Source organism: Diabrotica undecimpunctata, chromosome 1 (assembly GCF_040954645.1).
Source record: "Diabrotica undecimpunctata isolate CICGRU chromosome 1, icDiaUnde3, whole genome shotgun sequence".
Taxonomy (NCBI): domain Eukaryota; kingdom Metazoa; phylum Arthropoda; class Insecta; order Coleoptera; family Chrysomelidae; genus Diabrotica; species Diabrotica undecimpunctata.
The window spans coordinates 17,853,911-17,866,112 of NC_092803.1; the positions used below are offsets into that span (position 1 = coordinate 17,853,911).

General features: G+C 31.6%; 1 protein-coding gene across 1 annotated transcript in view; it reads left to right on the plus strand.

The window, feature by feature from the left end:
• Positions 1-3,764: 3,764 nt before the first annotated feature.
• Positions 3,765-12,202, plus strand: part of LOC140437924 (carbonic anhydrase-related protein 10-like) — a 907,307-nt gene continuing 898,869 nt past the window's right edge. Inside the window, exon 1 of the mRNA XM_072527712.1 lies at positions 3,765-3,904. Coding sequence (XP_072383813.1) covers positions 3,856-3,904 — 49 coding nt within the window. The 5' untranslated portion in view covers positions 3,765-3,855. The remainder of the gene's footprint in view (positions 3,905-12,202) is intronic.

Below are 12,202 nucleotides of genomic sequence, written 5' to 3' on the forward strand. Positions count from 1 at the left end.
ACCAGCCATTTGCTGCTTGCAAAACTTTTTGAACCGCCTTGATTTGTTTTGGAAAATTCTTCACTAACATTAAATTGCTTCTGGGAAAACTGAATCGTGCAGTTTACTTCATCATTGCCTCTCTAAGCAAGTTTAAATGAGCAAAGGTGAAAAAACTTTTTTTGTGCTCCATCCAGGGTTTCCTCGTCGTAAGTTTGGATAATTTTTATTAGTTCTTCGGTAAATAATGTTTTTAAACTGATTTTTTTCTTTTTTCTTAAAAACTTTGAAGCTGCCTGGGCTTGGTATCTCTGACCAATCTTGTACATTTGAAAGATATATATGTAAAAAATCTTGATTTTTCGTCTGGATTCACTATATCTATCCAAAATTGATAAGGCCTCAATGACGTTTATCAAACTGACAACAAAAAAATCACCAGACACCTTCGTGACATATCTGTCATAATTTTGTCGCTGAAAAATCACGGGCAAGAAGGAGTTTTGTCAGTAGGAAACGTAGCGTTTCTATGACGTTTTATCAGGTAAAAATAGTCTATACACAATATAGACACAATACACAATATATACGGTTCACAATTTGTTGATAGCTCACTACAAGTTTAACCCTAATTAGAAAACTGAAATACAGAGAGGATAGGTAATACAATATAATAGTAAAAACCAACCTGAAACTGACGGTTTAAGATGTTTTCGACTAACCCACCTTATATCTGAAGGAATACAATACCTTATAATCCTATTACGGGGGTATTTTGAATGGTTAGAAATGAACGACCAGTGTCGTAGAGTATATGATTGAAACATTTATTTGAACTAAATAAATAGATTTTTTAAATTGTACTTATGTAAATTGTATTTTTTAATAAAACTTATTTATTTTATTCAAAAATAAAAATTTTCTTGCCATTTGTAAAAGATACATTTATTTAATTAAGGAAAAAGGCGCCAAATGTCGCCTGGCAAAATTTCCAATGTGTTTTAAAAAACTAATAAATATTTTTGAAAAATTTAAACGCAGAATGAAAGATTACATTATTACTCAGGGCAGAAAGTCCCTGAAAACTTCTACAATGTTTATTTTAATATGTTATGTAACAGGGGTGAAAATAAAAGAGAAAATATAGTATAATTTTTAATTGAAAATATTGCATGCAAAAGAAACTTTTTATTTATTCTAAAAAATATTTCATTCTGCCTTTAAATTTTTCAAAAATGCTTTTTAGTTTTCTCAGGATTTGAAAAAAAAAATGGATACATTTAAAACACATTGAAGATTTTGACAGGCGACATTTTGCGCCTTTCCCCTTTAATACCTTACGATTACAACTACTATTACTTAGCTTGTATAATTACGATTAGAAAACTATTCAAATTCAAAATAAATAGGATCAACTTCGGAATCCGAGTCGTCTTGAGGGTTAATAATTAGGTTAATAATCTCTACGGTCGCATCAATTATGTTATCAAGATCCCACATTTTTTGTTCTTCTTCTATTACATGTCTTACTGCATCTTTCCAGTTTTGTTTTATAATATGTTATAAAGACTCGTATAACAATTCACGTACAGCTTGTATTTTATATGACGTATTTTTTCTAGTCACATAACTTTTCATTTGTGCCCAAATGAGTTCAATTGGATTTATTTTGCAGTGGTAGGGTGGAAGTCTAAAGACTGTGATGTTTCGCCTTTCCGCCATTTTGTCAACTACGTATTTCTTGAACTTAGATTTGTGTTGCCGGGCAATTTTTAAAAGTTCTGCTTTTACCATTCCATCTTCGTAAGGCAGATACTTATTCCGCAGCCAGTCAAGAATATCCTGTTTCTTCCACGCATTCGTTAGAAGTCTTTCTACTAGTCGTGAATGATAAGGTGCATTATCTAATACTATAATTGAATTTGGTGGTATGTGTTCAATCATTTGCTCAAAATACTCTTCGAAAACATCAGCTGTCATCTCCTCGTGATAGTCTTTTGTGCGTTTGGAATGAAATTCCAACAAACCATGCTTAACAAATCCTTTTTCACTGCCAATGTGAGAAATTATTAATCTACTGCCTTTACCAGAAGGTGGGGAGATACCAGTAGACCAACCTTCCATAAAGGCTTGCCTGGAGCTTAATATATTTTTATCTGACCAAATTTTTTTTTAGAGTATGACCTGAGTTTACCCACGTTTCATCCTGGTAGAAGATGGGCCTTTCTTCAGCCCGGAATTTTCGTATGAATCTTAGATAATTTCTTCTCCAACATCATCTTCTCCTCCCGGTCAATCAAAAGTGATTTTCGGTCTGATTTCTCCCACCGGAAATTTAATTCTTTTAAAACTTGCCACAATTTAGTTCGTTCGATATGAGGCAAATCCGGGTCGTCTCTAACTTCTTGTAAAATTTTGTTTAGGTTTGGTATTTCTTTTTTGAAAAAAAAAATCCATGAATTTTCCTTCGAATACCATTTTTGGTAAATTCATCAATTTCAATAGGCTTTTTTCCTCTCTTTAAGTTTTCGTTTGTGTTTGGGTTAGCTATACCGTGTTTTTTTCTTTCTGATAGGAACCTATATAAAGTTGACTCTTCTACGCCAGTCATGTTGGCACAACTTTCGACTATGTTGCGAACAGTGTTTGTGGGATTCTGAGAAACCAGAGCATCGTGAACATTCAGGACAATAGTCTTCTCTCTTGGTGAATAGACAGACTTACTGACTGTACGCAACAGTACCGGTGTAAAACTTGATGATGAAGCCATCACAAACAATCCAACAAAACGAGCACGAGCGAAAGGTACGTATATGTTCGTAGGTATATGGAATAAAAAATCACTCACGCACTGCATATACTTCACAAAAGAAATATTCGAGACGCTAATTACTGCCGTAGACGCGGAAACACCGACGAGCCGTAAATTACATGCGATCAAAAACGTACTAAACAAAAAAATTGTTTTCGTTCGTAATAACTTGACCCTTTCAAGTTAAGTTTCGAATATAATTATATTATTAAAAATCTGGGGAATTCCATCTTAATTATCTTGCAACGAATAGTACATTCGGATATGAATTCCAGGTGTTCTAGTAAAGTGATTAAACGCGAAGATTAGTATTGAAATATCCAAAGAGATAAGGTATTCTTATTTACAAAATTGTTAAAGGTTAAATTCTTATTTTTATTAATATAATATAATAACCAACATTAGTCGTAAAAGTTTTAATTGTTTTTTTGCTAAATATATTAGTATTAAAACATTACTAATATTATATATATAACAGTATTAAAACATTATATTATTATTTAATGAATAAACACCTTAGGAACGCCTATGATTTACGACCGTTTTATGAGTTTGAGGCATATTTCGTGCTCTCAACAATTTGTGAACAGAGAATAGTGAAAGAGTCTATGTAAATAGATACCGCAGAGAAAAAATTGACAACTAAAAGTATTAAAAGATATATTAAAATATTACGAAAATAAATTACAAAATAGCAAAAATGAAGATATCACGTAGCTTACTATAAATTTATTTTTATTGAACCTATATTTAGAACAATTTATTTTAGTCTGTCATACTTACTTTTCAACAATAATTCCTAACAAAAAATATAATTTCTCAAAAACAAAACACCACCCCGTATAATTGCGCGCCACTCGCTATTCCGATTGGCCGCCTAAAACATCCTCGGCCAATCGCATTCCAGTTTCAACTTACAGCTGACATTTAGGCGGAAATTCGGGAAACGTCTCCAGTTTGCGATCGGTTTTCGTGGAGAGTGAACCACGACGAGGTGCTCCGGGAAAAACTCGATCACGTGGAAAACTGGAATGTAAGTTCGAGTGAAAACTTCGTAGGTGAACATGAGAGGTGTTACTTGTGGTGTGTGGTTGGTGACACTGTTTTTGTATGGTGAGTACTTGGTTTTTCTTGCCTTTAATACAGTCTTTTTTAATAGGTAATTAACTCAACAAATAATTATTTAATAATGTTACCTTATAAATGCTCCAAAATTAAACGTTGATAAAATTGATTACCAATTTAGGCTTAGAGTTTGAAGAAATGGTCAGGTGCTCTTCAAAGTTTTTTAAAAGAAACCTACTGCTTTTATTTGAGTATATATTTGTAAATTAATATTATTGATAATGTGCTTTTTCAAGAGTAATGATAAAAAATTTACACTTTTATATTTATTTGACTTCCCGTTTAACAATTATTCAACGTCATCAAAATGTTGTTTCCATCGTCTTAATATTTCTTGGTCATTAAATATCATTGTTTTTTCTTTATCTTTGTATTAAGTAGGCTGCGGTTTATATTCCCTATTTTGATTTTAAATGCCTTAAAATAAATATAAATTAGCTTATTTTTATAGTGGTCTTCTATGTCTTTTAACTTTTCTTCATAAAATTATTTCCGTTTGTTTCGTAATGTTGCGCTGGATTTACTTCTTTGCTCTATGTGACGTGTTTCCGATCTTTTTGTTGTTAGTCTTAAACTTTTCAATCGTAGGTATAGCGTGTTGCGTTTCTCTATTTCTAATTTACATTCATCGTTGAAACATGCTTTCTTAATAGACTTGCTAGTGTCATCTGCAACGACTTTTACAATATTTTTAATTATGCCACATGTTTGTTCTACATTGCCATTTTGTGTAATAAGTATATCTGTTTGGTTTTAGTTCCCACTTTAACGTGGTTTGACTCTACATCTATCCTTCTATATAAACGTTTTCATATAGAAGAATATCATTTTCTATTAAAACATGGTCTATTCAATTTACCGATTGCTCATCCGGCGATCTCCAAGTGACCTTATGTACAGCTGGTTCCTAAAAACATTATATGACTCTTAAGAGCGTAGGTGCAAAATTTCGAGCCAATGCTTTTTAAATGCATTCATTTTTTCGATTCCTGAGAAAACTAATAAATATTTTTTTAAAATTTAAACGCAGAATGAAAGACTACATTATTGCCGAGGGCCGAAAGTCCCTTAGAATAAACAAAAAGTTTCCTTTGAATAAGATATTTGAAATTAAAAATCACACTTAATTTTCTCTTCTTTTTTACCCCTGTAACTTACTAAAATAAATATTATAGAAGTTTTCAGCGACTTTCGGCCCTCGGTAATAATGCAATCTTTTATTCTAAGTATCAAATTTTTCAAAAATACTCAGGAGTTTTCTCAGGATTCGAAACAAATGAATGTATTTAAAAAGCATTGGCCCGAAATTTTGCGTCTGCACTCTTAAAGCGTATTCAATTGAGCTGGCCAATCGGTCTAAACCAAGGTCATTAATCTAAACACACACACACACACCTGCAGGATTAAGCAAGCCAGAACAGCATTTACTAATCTGAGAACCTTGCTAAGCAACAGCAGCCTTAACTTAACGCTTCGATGTCGCTTTATAAAATATTACATTTACTCCATACTGCAATATAGTGTAGAAACCTGGACCATAAAGGCCAATATGATGAACCGATTGGAGGCCTTTGAAATGTGGGTATTTAGAAGACTACTTAAAATTCCCTGGACAGATCATACAACAAATGTCGAAGTATTAAATCAAATGGGCAGAGAACGAGAATTGCTGACAATAATAAAAAGAAGAGAAACTTCCTATCTGGGTCATATATTTCGAAATTCCAAGTACCAGTTCTTAAAGCTTATTGTGGAAGGGAAGCTGGAAGGAAAACGGGGCATCGGAAGAAAGAAATACTCATGGCTTAAAAACATACGGGATTGGACAAACCTCGATGCCCATGCACTCTTTAGAGCCACACAAGAACGAGAGGAGTATGCCAGAATTGTCGACAATATCCACTAATTGGATAGGACACCTTAAGAAGAAAAAGTTTTATTCTTGTTCTTGAGCCCTGCTTGATTATCGGGAAATGGCTATCAAATTGGCTATACTAACTTTGTTGACGGCAGCTCGGAAAAGGGATGCAGAGAATTGTTAAACCATGCCTTCAGGTTTATAAGCCATGACGTTCATCGTCGAACTGGCCCCCTTCTTTCATCTTTCTTGCATTACATTTTTAAATAAAGTACTTAGTTTTATTTTCATTAATATAGATTCCTTTTTGTCAAACTACTTTTCTAGTTGTTTCACTACCTTTTTTAATTATTTCTTGTTTCTGAACAAAATTACTACATCATCCGCGAATTCTAAACATTCGCGGATGATGAATCGCTAGTTCGCGCTACATCTGCTGTAGCGAACCATTTTAACGTAAGCAGAACAACAATTTTTAATATTAATAAAAGATGGAGAGAACAAGAAACTCTTGAAAGAAAGCCTAGTTATAGAAGACCAAAAATATCTACCACTCATGAAGATTGTACCTTTTTGGAGAGATTAGAAGAGAATCCTTTTGAAGATGCGAAAACTGAAAGAATTATGTCAGAGTTTCTGGGAAAAAAGACAACAACTTGACGCAGAATTAAAGCATCACGTCTTAGGTACTGAACTACAGCAAGAAAACAAGCTCTAACACCACAACAGAAGCAATCAAGACTTATATTTGCTTTAAAACACCAGCTACAATATCAAAATTTTTGGAGCAGGGTGATATTTACAGATGAGAAAATTGTTGAATCTTCTAAAAAGAGCAAAATTGGGGTGTATAGACCAAATAATAATATATCTAATCCTCTACATGTTGGTAGATATCAAGCAGCTGGTAATTTTAGCGCCAATGTATGGGAATGTATTTTATCTAGAGGGATGGGAAGGCTTATTGATGGCAGGTTTGTTGGGCAGACTTATCTGAATATTCTAGAACAGTTGTATCCAGCAAATATTTTTATCCTCTAACAAGATAATTGTCCTGTTCACACTGCAAATATAATAAACCAGTGACTCCAGAATAACAACATCGAAATCTTACCATGGCCTAGCTACAGTCCAGATTTAAACCCAATCGATAATGTGTGGGGGGTTATTATAAAACGATTGTATCGGCGTAATTTTATACCTCAAAATGCTGAAAAGCTGTGGCACGGTATACAACAAGTTTGGGAAGACGGAAGACAACAAGGTGTTATCAATGCTGATGGAGATATTACAAAATACTAATTTTATTTTTACATACCTAAATTTAGTATAGCTTTGGTCTTCCAGACCCTCTTTTTGTTTCGAAAGTTTCTTGTTCCCTCCATTTTTTATTAATAGAAAAACTGTGGTTCTGCTTATGTTAAAATGTTTTGCTAACTCTGATAGTGCCCAGTTATCTTTTAATTTGGTTACAATTCTTGCTTTAATATATTGTTGAGTTAAGTCAATTGTTTTATTCCTTAATAATAATAAAAATAATAACAACCCTATTTTATGTAAAAACTATCATTTATATACATACATATGTTTGTTTATTTTATTATTTGTCTGTCATTATAAATATAATATATTATCTTACACTGCTCAAAATGATCAAATCTTACTAAGAGTCGTATCAGTTTTTTTCGGAACCGGCTGTATATCCTTTCTCTAGAAGTAGGTACTTAAAAGGTTTTTTTACGTTCCAACATCAATTAGCAAGTAACCATTTTCATTCGTTGTTAATGGCAAGCTTCACTTTCCTATGCTAGGCATAAATATGTCCCCTCTACCTATTTTGGCCTTGACATCACCAAGAACTATTTTGAGATCATACTTAGGGATGCTTTCATATACTTAGAGTGTACAAATAATGACAATGAAAATAATGACTGTTAATGAAAATAACTAATACATAGGTAACGATAGTGAAGAATATCAACAATAAATACGCAAAACTACTGTACGGAAGATCTAGATGACGTTGAAATCATTATTAAGAATCTAAAAAACAACAAATTTGCTTAAAGTAATTATATAACAGCGGAAATGTTGAAATATGGAGAAGCTGACAGACAACATACACAAACTACTATAAAGCATATAGAAAAAGGAGGAACCAATGGAATTAAAACAAGCAGTACTATGTCCTCTTTATAAAAAAGGGGATACATTGACAGAGTTATAGAGATGTGGCAATGTTAAATAAATAGCATATGAGAATATTAGTGTGGCTTAAGAAAAGGAAGAAGTACTATAGACAACATCTTTGCTATAAAAGGAATACAAGCTGAGAGTCATGAATATAATAAACCGACAATGGTACTCTTCATAGATTTTAAGCAAGCAATTTTCAATCTTCAATAATATTCTCTTTATTCTGTTTCTTCATCTTCATCTAATATACTAAATCACTGATAACTGTGTATCTTGACTGAACTATTTTGACTTACTGAACTTACTATCTTACTATATTGAACATCTCACCAACTGACTGACTTTACTATATTGAAAATCTGACTGACTGACCGACTGACCATTTTTAATCCAAATCACATCATATTTATATCATTTTTTCTGTTCACGAATGTTCTTGGAAAAGTATATGTTCGATTCTTTCTATTTCATAGACATAACCATGTTCGCGAAGATTCTACTGCGAACAAAGGTTAAATTCTTTCTATTGACATCCCGTTTTAATATTTCTAGATAGTTCCTTCCAATTCTATATAGAAGATTACTATTCTAACTAATTTTATGGAAATTTAGGCTTTTCAGATCAGAATACAAATTTATATATAAATTACATCTTAAATTAATAAATAACACTATTTTTTAATCCATAATTCTATATAAAAGTTCCTACCACCCAATTCACTTAAGTGTATACTTTACCTACAAAGACGGCTCACTTAAATATATATAGAATATCATAATTATTAAAATAACAAAATACATTGCAATTTAAACACTTTTTAAACTTATTATTATGTTAATTTCTTAAGAATGTCCTCATATAAATACTTTTTATATCTAATATTATCTAGGATAATTAACTTATAAATTATTTTTAATCACTATTTTTCTTTCTCCTATATTTAATATCATCTCAATATATATATATATATATATATATATATATATATATATATATATATATAGTGAAAAAGCGATAAACGCTTGTCATCAACGCTGATCAAATAGAATACAAAACTCAAATATTTGGGTGTGCAGCGGAAGATAGGACAAAGAAGTACTCTTTTTAGTAAACCAAGCTTTCGCAAATCTTTATTTGCATCATCAGGGTGCTACAATAAACAAAATTAGTACAAAATACAGAAAAAATAATTATTTTGCATCTTACACTAATTGAGGTTAGTTGTCGTGATGTTTATCAAATGAAATGAGCAACTCATTTGACCTCTACAAATGATGATCTGTTGGATATTATTCTTAAGGTTGTTCCTTTCAATGTTCCTTTTATTAAAAAGTATGTTGATGACATTATTATGTCGTGCCCACAAGGTTTAGAATTTGAGCTCTTAGACATTTTCAATAGCTACGACTCCCACATTCAATTTACTCTTGAAAAAGAGGATCAAAACCAATCTGTTCCTTTTCTCAACACAATGTTTATTAGAGAACTGAATAACATCATTACAATTGATTGGTATAGAAAAAAGTGTAACCCTGGAAGATATCTCAACTACCACTCTTACCACAAGTCAAGCATGAAAATTAATCCAGTCAAACAAATGACCACACAAGTTTGTAAACTAGCTGACCCTGTTTTTAGAAAGAAGAATCTCAACATCCTTTTACAGTTGTTCCTAGATAATTCTTACCCCGAATCCTTACTTAGGAAAATCATCTTTAACACATCCTCTGTTATAGTCAACACACAATTAAACCCTCCCCAAAATACAGGTACTATGAAAGTTAGCTCTGATTCCCACTCACTGACTAACAATATTCCTAATATATCTTTTGTATCACTTCCATTTATTAAGGACGTCTTTCCCAAATTGACCAGAATTTTTGCTCAATACCTACCAAATGTAAAAATTGCTTATAAAAGCACTCTAGTTGTGGGATCTTTGTACAAGTCATTGAAAGATAAAGTACCAAACTTAGATAAAAGTGATACGTCTACAAACTTAATTGTTTGGGCTGTGAAGGTTCTTATATAGGTTACACCTCCCAAAAAGTTTCTAGCCGCTTGACTCTTCACAAGAGTGACATTAGGTTACACCGTGATAGATGTTCTCTAGCCACACATGCTAACACAAAAGGGCACTCTTTCGATTTTCCAAATGTAAAAATCCTATCCACGGAGAGCAATTATTTAAAAAGATTGTTTCTCGAGATGGCTTTCATTTTTCAAGAAAAAGAAACTATTAACAAAAAGACAGATACCAATAATTTAAGCAACTTATATTCATTATTGTTAACTTTGGATAAACACGGATCTACTAATACAGACAATTCATCATCAACAATATAAGTTTCATTATATATGAGATATACAATACCTCTCCTACTTCTTCTAAAATAAGTCTTTTTACCTTTTCTATATCAAGAAGTTCAGCGTCTATTAGGTATACTATTACCTTTACATTGTTATCATTAAGATCTAACGTTCTATCGTTTTAAGTTGGCAGTAACGAATTCACAACCAATTCTTTTGTTTCAGATAAGAATGTTTATAACCTAAATTTTATTTTATGACATGTTCTGTAATTCTTTTAACATAATTTTATTTAAGTGTTTATGTATATGTGTTTTAAAGTGTTTTAAATACGTATTTGTTAAAGAACGTTTTCTTTTTAAAAACAATTTTGGATTGTTTTCGCCATCATTTGTAGGGGTCAAATGAGTTGCTCATTTCATTTGATAAACATCACGACAACTAACCTCAATTAGTGTAAGATGCAAAATAATTATTTTTCTGTATTTTGTACTAATTTTGTTTATTGTAGCACCCTGATGATGCAAATAAAGATTTGCGAAAGCTTGGTTTACTAAAAAGAGTACTTCTTTGTCCTATCTTCCGCTGCACACCCAAATATTTGAGTTTTGTATATATATATATATATATATATATATATATATATATATATATATATATATATATATAATATAAATAAAAACTCTAAAAGTTTTACCAAAAATAAAAAGAATCATAAAGCTGACAATTAAAAAACGGAAAGTAAAGTGAAGGTAAATAATAAACTAACAGAAAAATTTGAAAAAAAATACTAACCGATCAAGTCACATATATCATAAAAAAACCAAAATCAAAAAAAAAGCAAGAAAGAATTAAAAAAGGTAGTGAAACAACTAGAAAAGTAGTTTGACAAAAAGGAATCTATATTAATGAAACTAAATCTAAGTACTTTATTTAAAAATACAAGGCAAGAAAGATGAAAGAAGAGAGTCAGGTCGACGACTAACGTCATGGCTACAAAGTTAGTATAGATGATTTGATAGCCAACGGCCGATAATCAAGCAGGGCACAAGAACAAGAAGAAAACAAAGTACATGAAATAGTAGGACATTGAATTTAAACAGGGACAATATTTAATGATGACAACGGATAAAGAAAAAATGTATAAATTTGAACTCTGCATTGTCATTAACAAGTACATACTCTTCTGTTTTTACGTTTGCCTGAAATTTTTCTTACCTTTTTATGCACGTTGAAGTCGTCGTATTTACTTTGTAGAATTTCGATTTCTTGGCATTTTTTCTCCAGTTCTTTCTATTTGGCTCCTCTCATATTTCTCTGTATATCTCGTTGTAATGTTTTGTACATAGAATTATTGTTCTTGTTTTTCCTTCTTTCTTCCATCAGCTGCAGAATCCTATCATTCATGTCTTATTCTTACCTTCTTAGTTCTTCATAAAATTGTCTTTAAAGCCGTCTATTGTTTTATTAAGGGATTCTATCGTCTCTTTTGTGCTTTCCGTTGTATTATCGATATCTTTCACTTTTCTTTAACTTAGTTCTGTACACGCCCACTAAAGAATTGTGGTCAGATTGAATTTCAACGCCTGGGTAGGTTTTAACACTGTTGAAACTATTTCGATATCTTTTTTTAACAAGTATATAGTCTATTGGTTTTTTATAATAAGGTCTTCTCCGTTATCTCTAGGTGATTTCCACGTATACAGGCGTCTAGATGGTAGATTGTAAAATGTGTTTAGCATGATTCAGTCATGTTCAGCTGCAAAGATACTCAAAGAAGCTATTAAAAAAAAAGTAAAAGCGAAAGGCACTAGGATATAACACAACAACAAGTGAAATCATTAAAAAAATGGGGCAAAATGCAACAGAGTTATTACTAAAGATATTTAATGCCATATGTAGAGAAGAACAGAAACCAATT